Consider the following 23,614-nt stretch of genomic DNA (forward strand, 5'->3'; position numbering starts at 1 on the left):
GGGTGAACTGCATGAATATTTTCTGCCTTCCCAGCCTATCTAGCGTTTACTGTTGATTTCATATCACTTGTGGTTGATTCGTACACACACACACTGCCTACTTGTGTTCTTTTTTCCTTTCCACTAGATGATTTTGTACATGTAATGATAGGTGGAATCCTTATGATGATTTACAGGTTGTGATCATCTCAGGTGAAACTGGTTGTGGTAAGACCACACAACTTCCTCAATACATTTTAGAATCTGAGATAGACGCTGCCCGTGGAGCTGTATGTAGTATTATATGTACTCAACCTAGACGAATATCTGCCATGTCTGTTTCTGAAAGAGTTGCAGCAGAGAGAGGAGAGAAATTGGGTGAATCTGTGGGTTTCTGCTCTCATTGATTATTAGAGTGTTTGATAAATATTTCTATTTTTCGGACACTTTCAGCATTCACATATTGAAGAAAGAACTTATATCTTCATTTTTCTCTTATGGAAGGTTGGTTATAAAGTTCGGCTAGAGGGTATGAAGGGGAGGGACACACGTCTTCTTTTCTGTACTACAGGCATCCTGCTGAGGAGGTTACTCGTTGATAGAAATTTGAAAGGTGTAACTCATGTTATTGTGGATGAGATTCATGAGCGTGGGATGAATGAAGGTATTCATGGCTTTAATTCATGTTATGTTTCTTGGATATTTGGATGTGAGTTCTGACAGTGGTTTGCATTAATGCCAGATTTCCTGCTTATTGTCCTAAAAGACCTCCTTCCTCGTCGGCCAGATTTGAGATTGATTTTGATGAGTGCAACTCTAAATGCAGACCTTTTCTCTTCCTACTTTGGAGGAGCTCCAGTGCTACATATTCCAGTAAGTCTGAGATGCTAAAGATAAGCATCATTTATATGTACAAAAGCAATCAATTGCACATTTTCATAATTAACCTTACTAATAAATTATTATATAGGTTTTTACCTTTTTGGTTGTCTGAATAATTATTGGCAGTTGTGTTTGATACTTTGATAGGTACAGTTTTAGTGCATATGATGTGTGCATTTTATTCTGTCAAATTATTAGCTTATGGATGTGTTTGCTTTTCTATATTGTCATTCTTTTTATCTTTTAAGGTTTATTTCAGTTAGCCTGTACCTTTTATCAGGTTTTTACTGATGAAGCAAATCCCATTTAATTAGTTATTGATGCTTGTTTGTGCCTTTTTATTTCACATGTTCAATTTTAGTGCCTCAGTTTTGTTCTACAATACTTGCATGCAAATCCCATATATGCATATTTGTTGATGACTTGGTGCTCACATTAATGACTGGAGGCAATTCCTTTTTGCTTTCTTTGAATTAATTTTTATAGCTTTCCTCCCTGTGTCTACCATCCTTTTTCTTGCCTATTATTGTGTTTATTTTGCATTTTCCCCATTCTAATTTTATGGAAAGCATTTGGTGTATCAAATCCTGCAAAATTTTTGTTTTATTTTAAGATATAACAAGCTGAGAAGTGTTGATATGCTGGTACATGGCACAAGTGCCAGATATTCAGATGTCCATAGCTTTCCAACACGTAAAAAGGCCATTATCCAATGTTGGTCTTAGCTGTTTGACCCATCAACCTCAAAATTTGGTTACTAGGACATGGTAATAAATAATGTTTAATTACATAATCTAAAATATTGTAAAAATAATAGAATTAAAGTCTGGACTCTTTGTTCTTGTGATACCTTTTTTCGTGTGTTCTAAGTGCCAAGATTTTTATGTTGATTTGAGAATTAGAGCATCTCTAAGATGCTACAAGAAGTGTATACCAAGTGCCAAGTGTTGTCACAGTGTCACGGGCCTAACAAATGTGGAGATTGAAGGGGACTCAAAATTGGTGATAGGATGGCTGAACGATCCAGAGTCTATGATATGGTGTTTTAGGGATGGAATGAAAAAGTCTAAATGGATAACCAGGAACATAAACTTGACAATTTCTTGGGTTAGGAGAACAACTAATGCTATGGCTGATGGGTTAGCTAAACAAGGGGTAATAGGGATAATTTGTATTGGGCTCATTTGTACTTGTTTACTCATCTAACATATATATATGTGTGTGTGTTTGGGGGGGGGATCAGACTGGATTTTGTTCAGGTTGCATAGGGTTTCAGCCTATGCAAAACTCAGGTTTGGGCCGTATGGCTCGTCCAAGGTGATCTCTAAAAGTGGTTTATTTAGAGATGCTTCATGAGAAGTTTCTTTATTACTTGCTCAACATTTTGGCTGAACAAAGGGTTTCAGTCTTTAATTAAGGATCCAATCTTGAGTTAAGGCTTATGGTTAAAAGAAGAAGAAAGCAAGTGTTCAAAGAAAGTATCAATATATAAAAAAACAAAGTATAAGGAAAGGTTCAAAGGATTTGGTGGGAGTGTCAGTGGTGTATCATGATCTTCCATTTTGACCGAAGGATTTTATTGTTTGGATTATGCCTATTTGTTTCAATTTGGAAAGACATTAAAATTTAGAAATTGTGGATGAAACTTCTTGGAGTTCATATCAATGGAAAGAGAATGAATGTTTTTCTGTTTTTGTTTTTTTTTTGTTTTTTTGTTTTTCCGTTTTTGATAAGTACCGTAGACTTTTATCAATAAGAAGCAAAAGTGTACAAGATGTACATCCATACATTACAAAAGGTAGTCAATGCTACCTTTGCCCTTATCACATAATTACATCTTATCCCAAAACAAATAACTTTTGCTCCACCCCTTGTTTTGCTAATGCATCATCCATGGTGTTAGATGATTTCTGTAGTCTGTATCCATTGAATTCTGACTTGGATGCTTCTACTCAACCATCTAAACTTTTTAATTTTATTCCGGTAACTCCACATTGCTCCCTCCTCATTCAACAGCCACCCTATCACCACCTTTGGATGACCCTCATTCAACAGCCACCCTATCACATATTTGATGAACTCTGATCACTTATGCCATTTTAAAAAGCTTCCAGTGTGAAGATAGAGGGGAATAAATTGTTTTGATTTTCTTTGTTTGATCTTCATGGTTTGTCTGTAGCCTGTATTTGTTAGCAATTATTTAGCTTACGCTTTTGTGAAGTTTTTTTTTTTTTTGTTTTTAAACTAACCATTAGTTTTTTTGGTATTCTTAAGCATTTATTTTAATTTGTTGTTTTATTGTACCTTGAATTTATATCTGTAACATTTATGGTTTTATTTTTTTTCAGGGATTTACCTATCCAGTACGAACTCATTTTCTAGAGAATGTTCTAGAAATGACTGGGTACAGGTTAACACAGTACAACCAAATTGATGATTATGGTCATGATAAGGCATGGAAAATGCAAAAACAAGCTCTCAGAAAGAGGAAGAGCCAAATTGCTTCTGTTGTTGAGGTATATTGATTGAAGTGACCTGCAATTTCTTTGTTGGTGTTGCTTCATTCTTTCGTTCCATCTTCTTCTTTTTGATTAATTTAAACTTGTAACAGGATGCCCTTGAAGCTGCTGATTTTAGGGAGTACAGCCTACAGACAAGGGAGTCTTTGCACTGTTGGAATCCTGATTCTTTAGGTTTTAACCTTATAGAACATGTTCTTTGCCATATATGTAGAAAAGAAAGGCCTGGTGCCGTCTTGGTATTTATGACTGGTTGGGATGACATAAATGCTCTGAAGGAGCAACTTCAGGCTCATCCTCTTTTGGGAGACCCAAGTAGAGTTCAGTTGCTTGCATGCCATGGTTCAATGGCAAGCACAGAGCAGGTGATCACATATTGTTCCCTCACTGTAGTACATGATTTAACTTCATATCACTGTATTTATTCTATTGCATAAGTTGGATTTTTTTTTCAAAAGATATTATAACTTTTTTAAACATCAAACCATCTTTATTTATGGGAAGTTTCAAATTGCATATGCTAATGATCCTTCTTTGGAGGGTCACATGCCATTTACTTAGCTCAAACCATAGGTGCCTTGTCCATATTGGTTGGCTATTTTCTCTCTCTCTCTCTCTCTCTTTTTTTTTTCAATTTGTTTCAGTGTCTATAGATGCAATGTAATATCTCTATGGTGCATGCACTATCAGGTTGGCTTTATACAGTAACTGTACAGGACCCTTCCCCTATACACATTGACTAGTATGTGAAAATATGTCCCAACAGAACATATCCAGATGGCTGACATTCTGCAGTTCCCTTTCTCAATTGTTAAATAGCTTTGTCTCTCCTGCTCCTACTTTCATCTGTTTTCCTTGCATAAAGCTGCTATGAAAATTTCCCAGACCCCTCCAAATCAAGCAGCTAATAGGGCCCATCACCTATCCCTGTGTCCCAGTTGAAGTTCCTTTTTCCAAATTCCTCTGCAATAATCTGCCTCCAGAGACTTTGGGGTTAAGTGCTGAATCTCCAAAATCACTTCCCAATCAAGGCTGAATTCATTAGCCTCAAATTTTTAATTCCAAGGGCCCCGACAGCCATAGGTTTACAAACGTGTGCCAATCCACTTTTTTTGAAGAGTAAAGAAGAAATTTATTAAAATAAAAAGAAAAGTACAATCTGCATGGGTGTCAAGATGACACACCACACCAATCCACTAAATGAATTTTCTTCTCCTTCAAACCTCTCTACAAGAATTTCCTTTGAATCCTTTCCAATCCTTGTAACACCAGCTGAGAAAAGGGAATAAAAGCAAGAAATATATGGGTAATTGAGATCAAGTTTTTTTCAGCAAGGTAGTCTTTGGCTCTTTGCCTTCATGGAAAGATATTTGGCTTCTAACTTTCTACACATATGCTCCAATACTGAATCCCATATGGCTTTAGCTGTGCATTTTGTTCCAAGTGGTAATCCCATGTATGTGGTCGGAGTTCCCGACCTTGCAATTAAGTGGTAATCCCATATAATTTTAGCTTTAATCCCATGTATGTGGTCGGATGTTCCCGACCTTGCAATTAAGTGGTAATCCCATATAATTTTAGCTTTAGCTGGAGTAATCTCACTCTTACATAAATTCACCTTCAACCCTGAGAACGCCTCAAACCATTGCAGCACGAGTCTGAGATGTAGCAGCTGACTTGGCTCAGCTGAAATGAAGAATAGAGGGTCATCTGCATATTGTAATGGTTCCCCTATTCTCCCTGAGCTGCTGAGTTTTAAATCTTCCAAGGAACTGGAACCCTTATCAACTGCTCTATTTGTCAACTGGGACAGGGCCTCCATCGCCTTGGTGACTTGTCAGCAAATCTTCTGTTTTTTCTTCAACATTTACATTAAAAGTTTACTTGTTTTCTTTCTTTGTTTCTTTTTGATCAGCAACTGTTAAACTTTATTGGACGATGAAAGAATGGTTTATGTACAAACATGTTAAACATCCCTTTATAGTTTGACATATGCCACCTAACACGTACTTTAACTTTTTACATCTCATTCTCCACCAGTCCCCAAAATAACTGTTCCCTATTTACCCCTTGTTTGGGTGGTACATCTGCCAAGGTGTTTACTGACCTGTTCATCCTCAAGAAGTTTGGTTCTATTTCTCTCACCAAAGTCCTTTATCTCCTTGATGGTGTTCTGATAGTACCGTTCTGCTTGTACCCTGATACTAGGTTTTTCTTTTCCCTTTAGCCAGTCCACAACGACTCTTGCTCCTTCCACTAATAGTTATCTCAAGTTTAGAGATCTTGGTAGCTGCAGTACTTGTACTACACCAGCAACTCAGCTCTTGTAGAGTTCCCAAAACCTATAGGCCCTGAGTTAATGGCTAATATGGAACCAAAACTGTCTCCAAGAAACCACCAATTGCAAATTTCTAACAATTTTGTCCTTATAGGATGGTTCAAAAGCCTTCAAACTTTTGATCCAATGCATTATCTTTTGGCTGTTCTTCCAGTTGGAGATGGAGCATATTTGTATTGGTATGAAAATTTTAATAAATTCTCATGCAACATAATTCACTTAATCAAGTGATTGAGTTTTTATTATTTTGGGTAAGGCCCATTCAGGGAATCATACGGATTGTTCCCCTTAATTACATCTCCACAAGAAAGTAGATAACACCTTTTGATTCTGACTTGGAGAAATGAATGCATAGAACAAAAGAAAAGAACAATAGGGTACTTAAAAAGAACTTTTCATTTGCGTTTCTTTTACATCAAGTGTACAAGAATGAGAAAGAAAAAGAAAATAGAATGAGAAACTATACATCAATACATTTCTCTCTTTTCTTTTTGATACAAAGAAAATTTCCTTCTCACTTCTTTCTTCACAATAAGCTGTAGTCAATCAGATAAAATTCTGACTGTAGTGTGGTTATCTGTTGTGTTTTGTTTGCATTATGCTTTTCTTTTATGTCAATTGTGCATATGCTTGATTAGTTTTCGCTAACCATATATTGCTTGATATTCCTTTACATTGTGGTTGACTTGTTTGATTTGCATCCAGAGGTTAATATTTGAAAATCCTGAAGATGGTGTTAGGAAAATAGTACTTGCAACCAATATGGCTGAAACAAGTATCACCATTAATGATGTGGTATTTGTTGTCGACTGTGGAAAGGCAAAAGAGACATCATATGATGCATTGAATAATACTCCATGTTTGCTTCCTTCTTGGATTTCAAAGGCTGCTGCTCGACAAGTAAGACTCTCTCTCTCTCTCTCTCTCTCTTCCCCCTGTTCTTGTTGATCATTTGCGTCCCTTTCTTTTTCTATTCTTGTTGATCATTTGTGTTGTGATTAACTGTACCTGGCTCTTCTGAAGTTACATATACAATTTATGAGCATATGAAACTGTGTCTAACCTTTGCTCCTTGGTTCTGTCATTTCATCAATGAGTTGTATATTTTGTATAGTTTCTCTTTGTGTATATATTTTTTGATAAATAACTCATTTTATTAATGAAACAAGCTAATACTAGAAGAGGTTGTGTCTATATAGCTAATAAAAATTTTGAGAGATAGCCTCCACTATCTCCCCACTACAAGTTTTTACATTTGAGCCCCAAATAACTATTGCCTATTAAATCCTTATTTAGTCAAAACATCAGTCAAACATCATCTAATAAAAATTTGAGATGTTTGGTCCATTTTCTACTGATGGTATTCTCAGGAACTGGTAACAAAGAATACAAATGTTTTCTTCATTTTCTACTGATGATGTCCTTAGGAACTGGTAACGTGTGGCTCACTCTTCTAAATCTAGATCATCCCCTTCGTTGCATTGGCATCCTCAAGGTCATAATCAGATTAAGTATGACTTTATTGTGTGCAGCATGTCGTACCTGGGAGTATCAGTTATTCGTGGACTTTCCAGAAATGGTTTTGTGGAGATATTATCCATTTACTTAGGCCCTTTAGGCTCTGGGGGCCCCACTATAGCTGAAATGTCCAGAGTCTTGTAGGAACCGAGGTTGAGAAGTTAATGGTGGAACTGGCCTCCAAAGTGGTATTGGGATGACTGAGAAACACCACCGAGAGTTCATGGTAATATAGGAATTCTATGAGGTTAATGAGTTGACTGGAAAAGGACTTTCTAACTACCTATGCATGGTTCACAAGGTCAATAAATTCTGTTTTTTCTTTTCTTTTGATAGTTAAGACCAGAAAATTCTTTGGTTGACACATTGGCTAAATGAGGGCTGAATAGGGTCCAAATGTTTTGGCGATGTTAATAAAGTGTATGCAATAGATCTGTAGAGAACATTGATGTGGGCCCCACAGCTGTGGTCTCACTCTGTCCGTAGGGTAGAATGTATCTAGTCACAGTTGTGGTTTTTTTGCTATTCTGTTATTTCTAGTTTCAGTTTTATATTGTTTGTTATTTGTTAGCAGTTATGATGTAAACACCAAGGGCAGATATGTCCTTTCATGTAACTAGCATAACCTATATATATTAACTTAAAGTGGCGGCGGCAGAATATTTGACATTCTGTTCTTTTCCTCAAAATCTGTGTTCTACTGCTCTTTCACCACTCTTTCTTCTACTTCTTCTTCACTTTCTCTTCTCATCGAACCTGAAATCTCTTAGTGGTCAAGACTGCATAGCAGTCTCGAAAACCTACATGGTATCAGAGCCAAGTTAGGGTTGAGTCTAATACCAGCCGACCACATGAGAATTCCCTAGGACTGAAAGCTTAAAAGGAGGAGTTCGCAGACTGATTCTTGGAGATCGCCAGAGGTGCTAGTAGTTGTTGGAAACTTGCTAGGGTTGCAGAGTGTTGGTGGTCAGGAAGGATTAGAGAAGACTAGGGTTTAGGTAACCCTAGAAGGCAGCGAACTATTTTTTCCTTATAAGTTGTTTATTTTTTAAGAGAAGTTCTATCAGAGAAGATAGGTTGGACCTATCTGGAGGGGAAGGCTGAACCATTCTAGTTCTTTCTCTCTTCGATTCACTAGGGTTTTACAGCAAACCCTGGCCGAACTGTGTTTCTCTCTACTCTAGGGTTTGAAAGTGATCTGCGGCAAGCCCTAGTGTTTGACTGAACCCTGTGATCTACCTAGAGCTACTCTTAAGTTTATTGGTAGGTTCGATCAGATTCTAGGGTTTCTTATTAACCCTACTGCAATGCTCATCTATACAGTTTGGATTGTGCGACTGAATTGCTTCCTTTCAGGACTGATTAAAACCCTACTGCAAGCTCATCCATATAGTTTGGACTGTGCGACTGAATTGCTTCCTTTCAGGACTGATTAAAACCCTAACCTTCCCTAGCATATCAGTTTTTTTTAAAGCTGTTCTCAGAGTTCTAAGGGAGTTAGAGATCTACAGACAACTACTGCTGTGTTGGCTAGTTGGTTTTAGATCAGAATTATTTCGGTTTTGTGCACATACACTGAGAATACAGATCAGGCCTATACTGTTTTGATTGTGATTGGTGATTCAAGTGCTGTTTTGAGACTTGACAGAAATGGAGTCTAAAATTCAGGCAGAAGGCAGTCTTGGGAACATCAGTTATGGTGGTATTTCTAAGATGGGTAGTCAGATTACGACCGTAAAGTTTGATGGATCAAACTATTTGGAATGGGCCCAATCAGCCATGATGGCTATTGGTGGAAGAGGTAAATTAGGGTACCTCCTGGGAGATATGAAAGAACCTTCCAAGGGAGACCCGGCATATACCAAGTGGATGCAAGAAAACTACTTGGTTATGACATGGCTGTGTAATTCTATGCAGCCTCATATTAGCCGGAATTATTTGTGGGCAAAGACAACTAAGGAGATATGGGATGTTATGAAAGAAACTTACTCCCAACCCCTTAATGTTGCCAGAGCATATGAATTGAAATGTGAAGCGAACACCCTTAAACAAGGAGAGAAACCGGTGTCGGTCTACTTCTCTACCTTGAAGTCCCTGTGGCACGAGATTGATCACTTAGAGACTCTTGAGTGGGAGAGTCCCAAAGATGCTCAGACCCATAGAAGGCACATCGAGACAAACAGAGTGTTTGAGTTCCTGGCGGGACTGAACTCAGAATATGATATTGTGAGGCAGCAGATTTTGACTAGAGACAGTGTGACTCTCTCTCAGGCTTACTCATTTGTACATAGTGAAGAGACCAGAAGGAAGGTTATGATGCAACCCACATCAACCTTTGTAGCGGCTACACCAAGATCAGGGGGTGATTCAGAGAAGGACAGGAGGAAGGAAGACAAGAAGGATGTAGTATGTGAACATTGTAAGAAACCCAAACATACAAAAGAAACATGTTGGAAACTGCATCTCCACTTGGTTCCTGCGAAGTTAAGAAACAAGAAGGGCATTGCTCATGTAGCCATGAACACTGATTCAGCATCCTCATCTGGCACAAAAGGAACATCTTTGGAGACCTTAGCTGCAATTCGGGCTGTCCTAATACAGCTAGAAAAGGAGGTTGGAAATTCAGTTCAGCCACCACAGCCTCCATCAGCCCCTGTCACATTTGCCTTCGCCCATTCAGGTACTCGAGCTTCAGCTTATCATGCCTCAGCTCCAGGTACTACTAAACCTTGTTGGGTAATAGACTCAGGTGCATCTGATCACATGACTAGCTTGCCTTCATTGTTTACTACTTACCATTTGTCTTCTGGTAGGGATAAGGTATCTATTGCTGATGGCTCCTTGGTTCCTATTTTTGGGAAGGGTGACATCAAGCTTTCAGATACGATCTCCCTATCATTTGTTTTTTATGTTCCTAAGCTTGATACTAACCTTCTTTCAGTCAGTAGTATTACCAAGCATATGAACTGCTCAGTAACCTTCTTCCCTGACCGATGTGTTTTTCAGGACTTGGAGACGCAGAAGGTGATTGGGACTGGCTGTGAGACGAATGGGATCTATCTGCTCGGGGAGCAGTTCCGTCAGGGAGAGTCAGTAGAGAAGTTGTCTTTTGTTTCTCAGAGTGTGAGTCCGGTTATGCCAAAGCATAACCGATTAGGTCATTTGTCTTTTCGATCTTTATAGAGTTTGTTTCCTACTTTATTTGAGTCTATTGAGTTGTCTCAGCTACAGTGTGAAAGTTGTGAGTTTGCTAAGCATTGTAGAAAGTCTTATTTATTGAGTAATAAAAGGAGTGATAATTCTTTTGATATTGTGCATACTGACGTTTGGGGGCCTTATCATATCCCTTCCATGGGTGGGTATAGATAATTATTGTTATTTGTTGATGACCATACCCGTTTTTCTTGGGTTTATCTCATGCGTTCACGAGATGAGGTACCTTCCCTGACCCAAAATTTTCACCAAATGATCCTAACCCAGTTTGATGCCAAGATCAAAGTTCTCAGATCTGATAACGCAAAGGAATACTTTGCTAAATCATTGACATCTCATCTTCTTCATCATGGGGTTATCCACCAGAGCTCTTGCCCTCATACACCTCAGCAGAATGGAGTTGCCGAGAGGAAGAATAGGCACATTTTGGAAGTGGCTAGAAGCCTCATGTTTACTTCCAATGTCCCTATTCGCTTCTGGGGGGATGCTATCCTCATGGCAGTATACCTTATTAATCGGGTCCCTTCCAGGGTCCTTGATATGCGATCTTCTTTTTCGCTTCTACATTCACGTGAGGACTTGTTTTCTATTCCCCTTAAGACATTCGGTTGCACTTGCTTTGTTCAGCTTCTCAGACCCCATCCCTCCAAGTTCGAACCCAAAGCCTCCAAATGCATCTTCCTTGGTTATGCACAAACTCAAAAGGGTTATTGCTGTTATGATCCTGTCTCCGGGAGGAAGTTTGTCTCCATGGATGTCACTTTCTTTGAGGGGACACCCTATTATCCTCGGGTTGTCCCTCAGGGGGAGAGTGGTGAGAGTGGGGGTTTGAGTTCTTGTCTTCAGGGGGAGAGCAGTGAGAGTGGGGCAGTTCCTTTACCTATTCCATTGGGTGATGAGAGCTGCAATGGTGAGGGTGGTCAGAGGGATCAGGAGTTGAGGGAAAGCTGCAATGGTGAGGGTGGTCAGAGGAATCAGGAGTTGAGGGTTTATCACAGGCGGTGTAGGCAGGTTGATCTTGATCATCAGCAGTCCAGACCAGCTCCAATCTCATCTGCAGCTCTAGGTCCAAATACTTCAGTCCCAGGGCCCACAGAGACTTCCCCTACAGATGATCTTGACCTTCCAATTGCAGTCCGTAAAGGGAAACGACATTGTACCACATCCACAACCCACTGTATTTCCCATTTTTTTATCGTATGATCGCCTATCTCCTACTTACAGGTCCTACCTTAGCTCCATTTCCAATGTCCCTATTCCATGAACAATGCAAGAAGCCCTATCCATCCCTGAATGGAAAGAGGTAATGCAAGTTGAGATGGATGCCCTGTTGAAAAACAACACCTGGGAGGTAGTTGATTTGCCTAAAGGAAAGAAACCAGTTGGATGCAGATGGGTATTTACGATGAAGCATAATGTAGATGGATCTATTGAGAGGTATAAAGCTCGGTTAGTTGCAAGAGGGTTTACACAGACTTATGGCATAGATTACTTGGAGACATTTGCACCGGTAGCCAAGATGACTACTATTCGAGTTCTATTGTCCCTTGCAGCAAGTCACACTTGGCCTTTATAACAAATGGACGTGAAAAATGCCTTTCTGAATGGAGATCTGTAGGAAGAAGTTTACATGCGATTGCCTCCTGGATTCTATGATGCAGAAATAGGTAAGAAGGTCTGCCGGCTCAACAAGGCTTTGTTTGGTTTGAAACAGTCACCTAGGGCTTGGTTCGATAGATTTTGACTAGCACTTGTGAAGTTTGGATATGTACAGGCCCAGTCAGATCATACCCTATTCATCAAGAGGGTGGAGTCCTCTTTGACACTACTGGCCGTATATGCTGATGATATTGTGGTCACAGGGAATGATAGCCATGAGATTGAGTCTCTTAAACAGCTTCTTCACCAAGAATTTGAGGTGAAGGACCTTGGTGTACTCCGGTATTTTTTGGGTATTGAGGTTGCTAGATCCAAACAGGGGATCTTTATATCTCAGAGGAAATATGTCCTAGACCTGTTGGCAGAAACTGGAAAGTTAGGTGTCAAGCCTGCAGATACACCAATTGAACAGAATCACAGGATTAGTGTCGAGAGTGGGGAGCTTCTTGAAGACAAAGTTATGTTCCAGCAACTGGTAGGAAAGTTCCTATATCTCTGCCTCACTCGGCCAGATATTACTTATGCTGTTAGTGTTGTCAGCCAGTACATGCATTCTCCTAGAACCACACATCTTCTTGCGGCAGAAAGAATCTTAGCCTACTTGAAGAGATGCCCAGGTAGGGGTATACTTTTCAAGAACAACAATCACATGAAGGTGGAGGTCTATATTGATGCAGATTGGGCTGGGAGTGTTGATGACAGAAGGTCTACCTCAGGATATTGTGCCCTTGTGGGAGGAAACCTTGTCTCCTGGAGAAGTAAGAAACAAAGTGTTGTCTCCCGGTCAAGTGCTGAAGCAGAATACAGGTCCATGGCCAATGGAGTGGCTGAAATCCTATGGCTAAGATCTCTACTTGAGGAGTTGGGTATTGAGTATGAGAAGCCCCTGATGCTGTACTGTGATAATCAAGCCGTCATTAATATAGCACATAATCTAGTACAGCATGACAGAACCAAACACATTGAAGTTGACCGCCATTTTGTGCGAGAGAGGGTCTCATCTCAAGAAGTATGCCTCCCTTGCATCACATCCAGTATGCAACTAGCAGACATCCTCACTAAAGCCATATCAAGAAGGAAGCTAGAGGCGGATCTATCCAAGTTGGGAATGATGGACATATATTCCCAACTTGAGGGGGAGTGTAGAGAACATTGATGTGGGCCCCACAGCTGTGGTCTCACTCTGTCCGTAGGGTAGAATGTATCTAGTCACAGCTGTGGTTATTTTGCTATTCTGTTATTTCTAGTTTCAGTTTTATATTGTTTGTTATTTGTTAGTAGTTATGATGTAAACACCAAGGGCAGATATGTCCTTTCATGTAACTAGCATAACCTATATATATTAACTTAAAGTGGCGGCAGCAGAATATTTGACATTCTGTTCTTCTCCTCAAAATCTGTGTTCTACTGCTCTTTCACCACTCTTTCTTCTACTTCTTCTTCACTTTCTCTTCTCATCGAACCTGAAATCTCCTAGTGGTCAAGACTGAATAGCGGTCTTGAAAACCTACAAGATCTTTAGCTAAACAAGGGGCTTCAAGGGATTCTCTGTTTTTGGCTAATTTGTAACTGCAATATGAAAAGAGTTGGGTTTGGAACCACTTTTAAGGGGAGGTAACACCTCGTGCTTGCTCTTAGGGTGCTTCATGCTTGTACTATTTCTATCTCCTATTTAATAAAATACCATTTATTCATAAAAAAATGTATGCAATAGATTATATGAGTTACACAGCATGTGCTAGCATATGCGCCTATCCTGCAACTGCAAGTGTGCTGGGTGCCATCTAGACCTAGTTATGGGTCGGGTCGGGCTTTGCCTCTTTATCAACAGAAAATGTGTAGGCCCTAGCCTAAGCCCGGCCCGACCATCGGGCCTAGATCTTTTGCCTGAGGCCGACCCTTATATAAAGCCCGAAGCCCGACCTGTACACAAAATGTCTTGTTTTCAGTGTACTTTTATAAACTAATATTATATTAATTTAGTAATAATTTAATAAACTAATTTGTATTTCTAATAGTAAATTAATATTTATTAATAATTTAAGAAACAAATATATATTATATATATTTATTATATATAACATAAATGCTTTTTTATTATATGTAATCGGGTCGGGCTTATTTGAGAAAGCCCGAGCCCGTGGGCCTGAAATTTTGTCCAAGCCCGAAAAATAATGGGTCAGGTTGTCGGGTTACCCGACCCATGAACATGTCTAGTACCATCATGTACACAATCATTCTTACTCTCTAATTAATAATTTTTAACCATTACCAATAAAAATTGTCATTTTTGATATTTTCTTTTTGGTTATCCTTTAGAATCTACTATGTGCCCATTTTGGACCAATGTGATATGGGTGCATTAAAAAATTGCAATGTTTTAAAATGCTGAGGCGTGGCGCGAGGTGTTTCACTACCTAAAGGCATGAGGCATAGTTCAGAATGTAAGAGGCATAAGCCTCCCGAACACAAGGAGGCGTAAACCTCCTTAAGAGGAGGGGGGTGAGGAGGAAGGGGGATCTCATTTTTCTTTATTTTTAATAAAAATATTTAAATGCATAGCACTAGTTGAAAGGGGGGGTCTCATGAAAAAAGCGTATGGGGCGTATGCCTCTTGCACCTAAGGGTATGCCTCAGAGGTGTCAGTGCCTCTGGCATACACCTCAGGGTGTTTTGGGAGCGCCTCACCTAGAGGTGTGCCTCCAGGCGTACTCCTCTCATGCCTTTTAAAAAAATGAAAGATTGTAATCATATCATAAATGGGGGGGGGGGGATGGGGGGTAGAGGTGCAAATGGACCGGATCATGATCCGTTCCAATCTGAAATCCGATCCTATTTGGTCAAATTTGGATCACTCATCACTCCTGCTCAAATCTTCAGATCGGATTCAAATCACCCCTATCCAATTCGATATATTATGTATTTATAAATATAAATATATATAATACATATATATGTTATTTATTTATTTATAGATATATTTTTATAAATTTGCTATATTATTTATTTTATAAAAAGCATGTATATATATGATGAAAATAATTAAAAAATACTTGTATTTTTTGTTGCTTTATTTAAATTAGTATATTTTATTTTTCTTTTAATAATTTATTAGTTAGAAAAAAACAAGTTGGATTGGGTCAGATCCGAAGATCCGACTTACCAATAGGATTCGAATTCAAATAGTCCTATCAGATCCGATCTGATCAGATCTGACATGAACAGTCGGATTGGGTTCGGATATACCCTGATTCGAATATGATCCAATCCGTTTGCATTCCTAATGGGGGGTGAATTGAATCATATTTTGAATTGTATTGCTAATCATAAGATTTTTTTTTCTGATTTTCAGAAGTTAAAAATGTTAGGAAAAATACTATAAATCTCAAAAATAAGAAAAATGACTTTGCACTGTACCAACTTTCATCCTATAGTATAGACATCATATATGTGGGTTTTGATGGTGATTATACTAGTATTATATTAAGGAATATTCATTAAATAGTATGATCACGTTCAACTTAAATTATTTTGTTGTAACCAATAAAAACTATAATTGCTAAATTGTTGAATGCTATACAGATTATAGAGTTATAGACAACCAAGATAATGTGTATACAAGAACTGAGTAATTCAAAATACACATTAGTACAGTACAAGCCACAATTATGCACAACTAAAAAAATTAAATTCTTAGATCTTGCATACTTCTCAACTGTTCAAATTTAAATATTGAAATTCATTATGCATATTTTGCATACATTTCATGACAAAGGTGAAGAAATGGATAGAGCCCATGTTTTCATGAAGGGATGGGGTGAACTGGTTAACTACAATATTCATGAAGAGAAGAAATGGTTAGAGCCCTTGGTTGCCACTCCTTCGGTGGCTAGGAAATTCATTGATTCCCCAGTTGCTCAAAGGCAGATAGGCCTCCGATTGGAGAGGTAGGTCCTGTTCCTGGGTAAGTAGAGGCAGTAAATGAAGCCTGACCTAGTGATGTCCAGTCTGTCAAGCACTGGGTGGAACTTAGGATCGACCTTGGGAAGCTCCTTGGTGTTACTTTCCTAGATGGCAAAGACAGTGGGTAAGAGATGTTCTTGACTAGGCTCCTACTCTCCTAGAGCAAGATACTCTGGCTCAAGCAAGGAAGAATCATTTGATGCAAGAGGAAGATTGAAACTTCATTAAGTAGTGAAATGTCTGATTGGTCGCTTGGCAGTCTTGATTGTATTCCAGACTGCAGGAAAGAAAAGTTGTTGCTGGAACTCTATGATGATGTGGTGGTGAAATCCCCAAGTAGAGGTTCTTGCAGCACCTGGGAGAGTAGTGGTGGAAGAAGGAGAAAAGCAGGTGTGTCCGTTGTTTTGTGGCCCAGATTAATCATTCGTGTTAACCCGGGCTTTATGGGAGGTTTTCTGTGGTTATTGGTTGTCTATATTTGTATGGTTTCAATGCTGCAAGGCAAGGTTAGGCAACAGGGAGGATGCCTTGTTGTTGTTGTTGCCTAGTCACATAGGCAGGCACCTAGGTGTCGCCTAGGTGATGAACTTTTTTAAATAAAATTATATATCCTAGGGTAGTTCCCTAGGTTCCTTAGCAACTAGCAATCATATTTCCTTAACAGTGATCCATAATTTTCATAAGAAAAGTTTAAACTTCGTGTTGAAGTAAAGAAAATCAACATATTCATGAGAAGAAAAAGAAGAAAGAAAAGAAAATTCAGAAAAATAAAGGGGCTGAACGCCTATTTTTGTTATAGGAAAAGAAGAAAAGAAAAGAAAAGGTGTTTAGACAAAATTTTAAGTTCTTCCTTATTGGTTCAGATTTTGAAGTCTTTGAGGGTTCAAGATAGCATTTAGCAATGTGTTTGTTTTGATTAAAACCTAACAAATAAGAAAATAATAAAAATAAAACTAGGAAAAGAAGAAATGTTGATTAGACAACATTTTAAGTTCTTCCTTATTGATTCAAGTTTTGAAGTCTTTGAGGGTTCAAGACAGCATTTAGCAACGTGTGTGTTGACTGAACGCTGACAAATAAGACAATAATAAAAGAAACTAGTATATAAACACACTCTAGCCTTGGAACAGATCACCCCTTAATACCCCTTATTTACCTCCCCATGGAACTGAGCATTGAGCAAATAAGAACACTCTAGCCTGAATTACAATTATAAGGTAGGCAAAAACAGATCAACCCTTGATACCCCTTATTTAGTCAAAGAATCAGCCATGGCATTTGCTGATCTGCTGACCCATTGAAAGCTAACTGACATATTCGTTGTCAACCAAATAACTTTCTGCAGAAGATCCCTATAACCCCAAAAAACTGTTTCTGAATTTGACAGCCAGCCTACTACCACCTTGGGTTCCTCTTCAACTATCAAGTTCTCCACTACAAGTTGATGAGCAACCTGCATACCTTGTACCACTGCTAGTATCTCAGCCCTTGTAGAGTCACCAACTAAAACTGGTCCTGAGAATAAATATAGGATCTTGCTATCCTTCTCTCAGAATCCCTTTTATACCTGAAGGCATTGGATTACCTTGACTTCTTCCGTCAAAATTCAGTTTTACCACTCCTTCTGGAGGGGGTTTCCATTCCACTTGTAGTTTGTTCTTTGTGGAGGTTGTGGATGCCACTGCGCCCAATTTCTCCTTAAATCATCATAAGAATAATTCATGAACAGATCTGTAGTTTTCAGCCAAAAAGTTGTGCTTGTCATTATACACTCCTTTACTTCAGCAAGGCTTATTTCCTTTTCTTGAAATGTTCTTGCATTCCTCTCTTCCCAAATTGTCCACAAGCTAGCTGCTCTGATACACTTCCACATTAAACTCCTTCTCTTTGTCAATCACCCAAAGGCAGACGGTTCAAAGAGTGAATTTTCTTTGGAGGGCAAGCTCCACCTGCACCCAAATAACATTAAAACCCAATTCCAAATACTGGCAGCAAAAGAGCAAGATATCAGCACATGGTGACAGTTCTCACTCTTCACTTTACACAAAATGCACCAGTTTGGGGACAAACACATATAAGGTCTCTTCTTTTGCATGTTTTCCAAAGTATTAATCTTACCACAATAGGCTTTCCAACAGAAAACAACTATTTTAGAAGGAATTGGCCTTGACCAGATTTCTTTAACAGGGAAAACATGAGAGGAGAGGGTGGAAAAGAGGGATTTAAAGAAAGAGACACAAGTGGAGGAGCCACTTAAGTTTAGAGTCCAAATCCTTTTATCAGGTTTAGGGGGTCCAAACACAGAGTCGAGAAGAAACAAAAGCTCAGAAACACAAGCAGATTCATCATCCCTTAAACATCTATGAACCCCAAAGTCCCAGTTTAAAGCCAATGGGGGAACCAGGGGGTGGGGTGGGTAGGGGGAGAGGAACCTTGAGATAGGTTTCTTTTTAACGAAGGAGATAGAATAGAGCGAAGGGAACTTTTAGGGGTTGAGTGCCCACCCAAACATCTTCTCAAAAGAGGACTGAATTACCAGAGCAAACATCATACCTTACAAACACAAGGAATTTAGGGAGAGTGCGAGAAATTGCCTTCCAAGGTGTTAAAAACTATATTGATTGTTAAAAACTCTAGATACACAATTTTTTGTGTATTTAGATTTCAGAGAATTGATACTTTGAGCCATGATACAAGGCCATTACCCATTGTTGGTCCTAACTGTCTGGGGTCTTGGGAGGGGTGGATTGATTATGGTCCTAACCTTTGGCATTCTTTTTGCACGTAGGGCCAACATCAGACTTGAACATGCATTCTCATGCTTGCCACTCTGAGATTTTACCATTACACCAAGTAATGGCCCCTAAACAAAGAAGTAATATACATGATATATTATAGGATGTATTAACACAAATAATAATAAGGTTTATCCATAGAAATAGTACTATAATAAGGCACTCACCATGTATTTTTGTCACCTGAGCTGGCATATAAGCTATGGTGTTCAGGCAGGATGCCCAGCTAAGGGTGCCTAGTTGCCTTAGTGACACCTTGACAATTATGTTTGCCTTCCTGAATCCTTTTTACCATATGGTGATGTTGGCGCATATCATTAGGTACATGTATCCCTAGAATGAAATGGAGGATTATTCATTTGATATCATTTTTCCAACTATTTCATTTGATAAAGGCACATGGTGATGATGATCATTCATCTTTTCGATGTAGATATCATTAGATCCTGTTCTAATGTATTTAATTGTTAAAAACTATTGTGGTAACATTTATTTCTTTTTGTTTTGTTTTTTAGATGGTTTTTTGGGTTCATAACATATATCAATTTCATGGGTTTTTTATCCTTATTTAGAGAAGAGGAAGAGCTGGCCGTGTTCAACCTGGCGAATGTTACCATCTCTACCCAAGATGTCTATATGATGCTTTTGCAGATTATCAGCTGCCAGAAATTTTAAGGACACCCTTACAATCTCTCAGTTTGCAAATTAAAAGTCTAAAGCTGGGAAGCATTTCAGAGTTCTTATCTAGGGCATTACAGTCACCTGAACCATTATCAGTAAAGCTCTCTCTCTCTCTCTCTCTCTCTCTCCCCCCCCCCCCCCCCGTGTGTGTGTGTGTGTGTGTGAACATATTGACCAGAATTGGATGACATAACTTAATGATCTTTCTTTTCCTTATTATTTTTCCTCAACCATTGGCATAATATATCCATCTAATTTTCAATTTATATATTTCTGGTTGCTTGTTCCTTGTAGGTTCAAAATGCTATCGAATATCTTAAAACTATTGGGGCTTTGGATGAAGATGAGAATCTGACTGTTCTAGGTATGAAAAATTCATCCTTGTTTGTATCTGTTGATGTGCCTTATTGCTTTAACAATACTAGATATATATTGTCCCTTAGTTGTAGTCCAAGATTGTACCTAATGCTATGTAACTCATTTAACAGGACGTCACTTGTCAATGCTTCCTGTGGAGCCCAAACTTGGGAAGATGCTCATATTAGGGGCTATATTTAACTGCTTGAATCCAATATTGACTGTTGTTGCTGGTTTAAGTGTCAGAGATCCATTTTTGATGCCATTTGACAAGAAGGAGGTATTATGTTAACATTTTACCCACATGTTATGAAGGTTCAATCCCAGATTCCTTGACAATATAGTGATTAATCATTAAACTATTTGTAATTCGACTTCTTATAACATATAGCCCCAAGGTAAACCTTTACTTGGAGTAATGTTCTAAAAATCATGAGATTGTTTCTCTTTTTAGAAAATTGACAAAAACTTTTAATATATTTACGTATGTATTGTTATAGGTAGCTTTAAAATAAAACCCTTCCTAAAAAAATGGAAAAGAAATGATAAGGTAGAGAACTAAATCATAATCAATTGATTTGAATGGCATGAGTTGGACAATTTTTAAGATCCAAACAATAACCATAAGTATGTTTCAAGAAATGGATTCTAAGATTCAAACAATGACCATAAGATTTTTTGAGAGAAGGGTTCACTCTTTATATCTGAATTGGAACCCTTTAGATTTGTGATTTGAGTCCTGATTTGTATCATAAATCATAAGATTTTGACAACACTTCTTACAGTGCATGAAAAAAATCCTTGTAGCTATGAAATGCATCTGAGATCTCTAAATTCATTTTGTAGGTTGCTGAGTCTGCAAAAGCCCAATTTTCTGCCCAGGATTACAGTGACCATCTTGCACTTGTCCGGGCCTATGATGGCTGGAAAGATGCTGAAAGAAAGGAGGGTGGATATGAATACTGCTGGCGGAATTTTCTTTCACTACAAACCATGAAAGCTATTGATTCCCTTCGGAAGCAGTTCATTTCTTTGCTCAAGGATACTGGTCTGGTTGATGACACCACAGCCACGTACAATACATGGAGCTATGATGAGCACCTCATCCGAGCAATCATCTGTGCTGGGCTTTATCCTGGAGTTTGTTCTGTTGTGGTGAGTAACCAATTATTTTCTTTTCTCTTTATGCATTCACCTTATCATTCTTCTTTTATTGTTACTGCTATCAATTATGCATGTGGTGAAAAACATGCCATCACTTTCTTGCCACTTCTTAATCATTTGTACTTGTGTTGGTAGAATGATATTTCACTTCCCCATATTTAAGTGGTAAACTTAAAAATTTCAAGTTAGCATTTAGAAATAATGGTAGAAGTCATACGATTAATATCAGGTAAAGCTTTAATGGCTAATAGTGAGTGTGGACAGACCTTGAGAGGCCAATCTTTCACTCATGGCCTCATTGATCATTATCCCTTGTTGAAATGGAAGCTTAGACTTTTCTTTCATTTTCTGTTATGTAAATGTAGCATTTTCTGTTCTTTCTTCATCCTCCCTTATTCCCCTTTCCTAGTAGACGATCTGGTAGAATTTGTTTTTCAGTCTTAAATGAGAAATTGCATGAATGGTTTTACAGAACAAGGAAAAGTCAGTAGCACTGAAGACAATGGAAGATGGACAAGTCCTTTTATATTCTGTAAGTTCCTTGGACAGTATGGTTTTTTTCTAGCTGCTTTGGGGTAATATATATAGAATTGCTAAGCTAAATACCTGTTGAATTCATCACTGGATTTTTCATGGTCTTTCATCTTATTTGATTCTTTCTATGTAATTTCTTTTACTTGCCCAGAATTCAGTCAATGCTCGGGAACTGAAAATTCCTTACCCATGGCTAGTTTTCAATGAGAAAGTGAAAGTGAACTCAGTCTTCCTACGGGATTCCACAGGCATATCTGATTCTGTGCTTCTCCTGTTTGGAGGAAACATTTCCAGAGGGGGCCTTGTAAGTTTTTCATGCACCTATCCTTGCTAAATATTTAGATTATATTTGTTCTGGTCCACTTGGGTGTTTCCTTGCACATTTTCTTTTATCCAATCTTCACCGATTTTTGCCTTGATCATTTCCTTTCTTTTGACAGGATGGACACCTGAAAATGATGGGAGGATATCTGGAGTTCTTCATGAAACCTGCCTTGGCAGAAACATATGTTAACCTAAAGAGGGAACTTGAGGAACTAATTCAAAGCAAAGTATGTGAAACCTTGCCTGACAGCTGGGTAGTAAACATGAATAGAATTTCAATAACCATTCATATTTGATTTCCTATTTGTTGAAGTGAAACCCAAATTTTTTTTGTTTTCCTTTGAGCTTTTTCTGTTTATGCCCTTTTCCCAAGATCGGCTTACCCCGCTTGCTTTCTTTGTGGAACTTGTTAAACTATCTTTGTATTTATCTTAATATTTGTTTGGTTCTTGATGGGCAGCTTTTGAATCCCAATATGGAAATGGATGCCTACAGTGAGCTCCTTTCAGCAGTAAGCTTGCTTGTATCAGAGGATCAATGCGAGGGTAAGTTTGTCTTCGGCCGCCAGATTCTAAAGCCATCAAAAACGTTGGCAGCAACACTGCTACCGGGCATGTTTGCACGAAATGGCAGTGCGCCTGGGAGTGATAATTCAAAGAATCAATTGCAAACATTGCTTATCAGAGCAGGACATGATGCACCCACATACAAGACAAAACAACTGAAGAACAACCAATTCCGAGCCCTTGTGGAATTCAATGGCATGCAGTTCATGGGGCAGCCTTGCAACAACAAAAAGCAAGCCGAAAAAGATGCTGCAGCCGAGGCTTTACAATGGTTGACTGGTGGGGCACAGTCAGCTTCTGAAGAGATAGATCATATGTCTATGCTTCTAAAGAAAAGCAAGAAGAAACATCAAAGAAGAACTTGATTATGAGGTAGGAAGTAGAGTTGAGAAGCAAAGGAGGGATCGGGCCATCAGAATTTAATTCTCATTATTTTTGATCATAGAAGTCCAAAATTTCTGGTTGAGTTCTAGATGATGATGATGATTGGACCATGGGTCAAAGCCATGTCTGACACGAAGATACAGTCAACCCGTGAAATTTTCATTGGAGACAGGGTGTTATCCAGTGGTAGAAGAACCTGGAGTCGCTATACAAACAAACAACAGCAAGCTTACATGCCGAGATTATAGAAAAAAAAAAGGTGAAATTTTAGCAATATCGACCTGGAGATCACATTGATCCGAACATTGTGCTGCATCAAGTAGTTAGTAATTGATTATTACTTGTGTATATTACTAATGTAGTTAGAATCTGAGCATTCAAAGACAAAATATATATATATATATATATATATATATACATGTAACGTTCTCCCCTTCCATGTGTTCCTCTTAAATTTTAGTGGAAGAATCTCTTTTGTTAGACACCCAGATCCAGTCCAGTCAAATGGATTGAATCTGGACCTGACCAACAGCACGTGTGCCATGCGTGTGGACCTGGTGTGAAGGACCTTCCATTCCAGCCCTAATTCAATCCATGTACCAGTTAATAAAACAATCTCTGTTGGACATCTCATAGTGGAAACTTGAGCAAGACGTGGATCTACTTTGATGGCAATGTCTTGCATCTCGGGTTCAGCTTATAAATTAGTACGTTGAGAAAGACACGGAGTCATGATGA

The 23,614-nt window shown here is 38.6% G+C and overlaps 1 protein-coding gene across 1 annotated transcript in view; it reads left to right on the forward strand.

The window, feature by feature from the left end:
* The window catches only part of LOC104613330 (DEA(D/H)-box RNA helicase family protein), a 40,584-nt gene extending 17,271 nt beyond the window's left edge, over positions 1–23,313 (forward strand). The window contains exons 6-19 of the mRNA XM_010281108.3: positions 177–365; positions 484–643; positions 722–852; positions 3,210–3,377; positions 3,473–3,745; positions 6,424–6,618; positions 19,439–19,642; positions 19,842–19,911; positions 20,036–20,184; positions 20,751–21,059; positions 21,541–21,600; positions 21,754–21,906; positions 22,043–22,153; positions 22,387–23,313. Of these exons, the coding sequence (XP_010279410.1) occupies positions 177–365; positions 484–643; positions 722–852; positions 3,210–3,377; positions 3,473–3,745; positions 6,424–6,618; positions 19,439–19,642; positions 19,842–19,911; positions 20,036–20,184; positions 20,751–21,059; positions 21,541–21,600; positions 21,754–21,906; positions 22,043–22,153; positions 22,387–22,857 (2,643 nt within the window). The 3' untranslated portion in view covers positions 22,858–23,313. The remainder of the gene's footprint in view (positions 1–176; positions 366–483; positions 644–721; positions 853–3,209; positions 3,378–3,472; positions 3,746–6,423; positions 6,619–19,438; positions 19,643–19,841; positions 19,912–20,035; positions 20,185–20,750; positions 21,060–21,540; positions 21,601–21,753; positions 21,907–22,042; positions 22,154–22,386) is intronic.
* Positions 23,314–23,614: the final 301 nt, after the last annotated feature.

This window comes from Nelumbo nucifera, chromosome 4 (genome assembly GCF_055504915.1).
Source record: "Nelumbo nucifera cultivar China Antique chromosome 4, China Antique-T2T, whole genome shotgun sequence".
Lineage (NCBI taxonomy): Eukaryota > Viridiplantae > Streptophyta > Magnoliopsida > Proteales > Nelumbonaceae > Nelumbo > Nelumbo nucifera.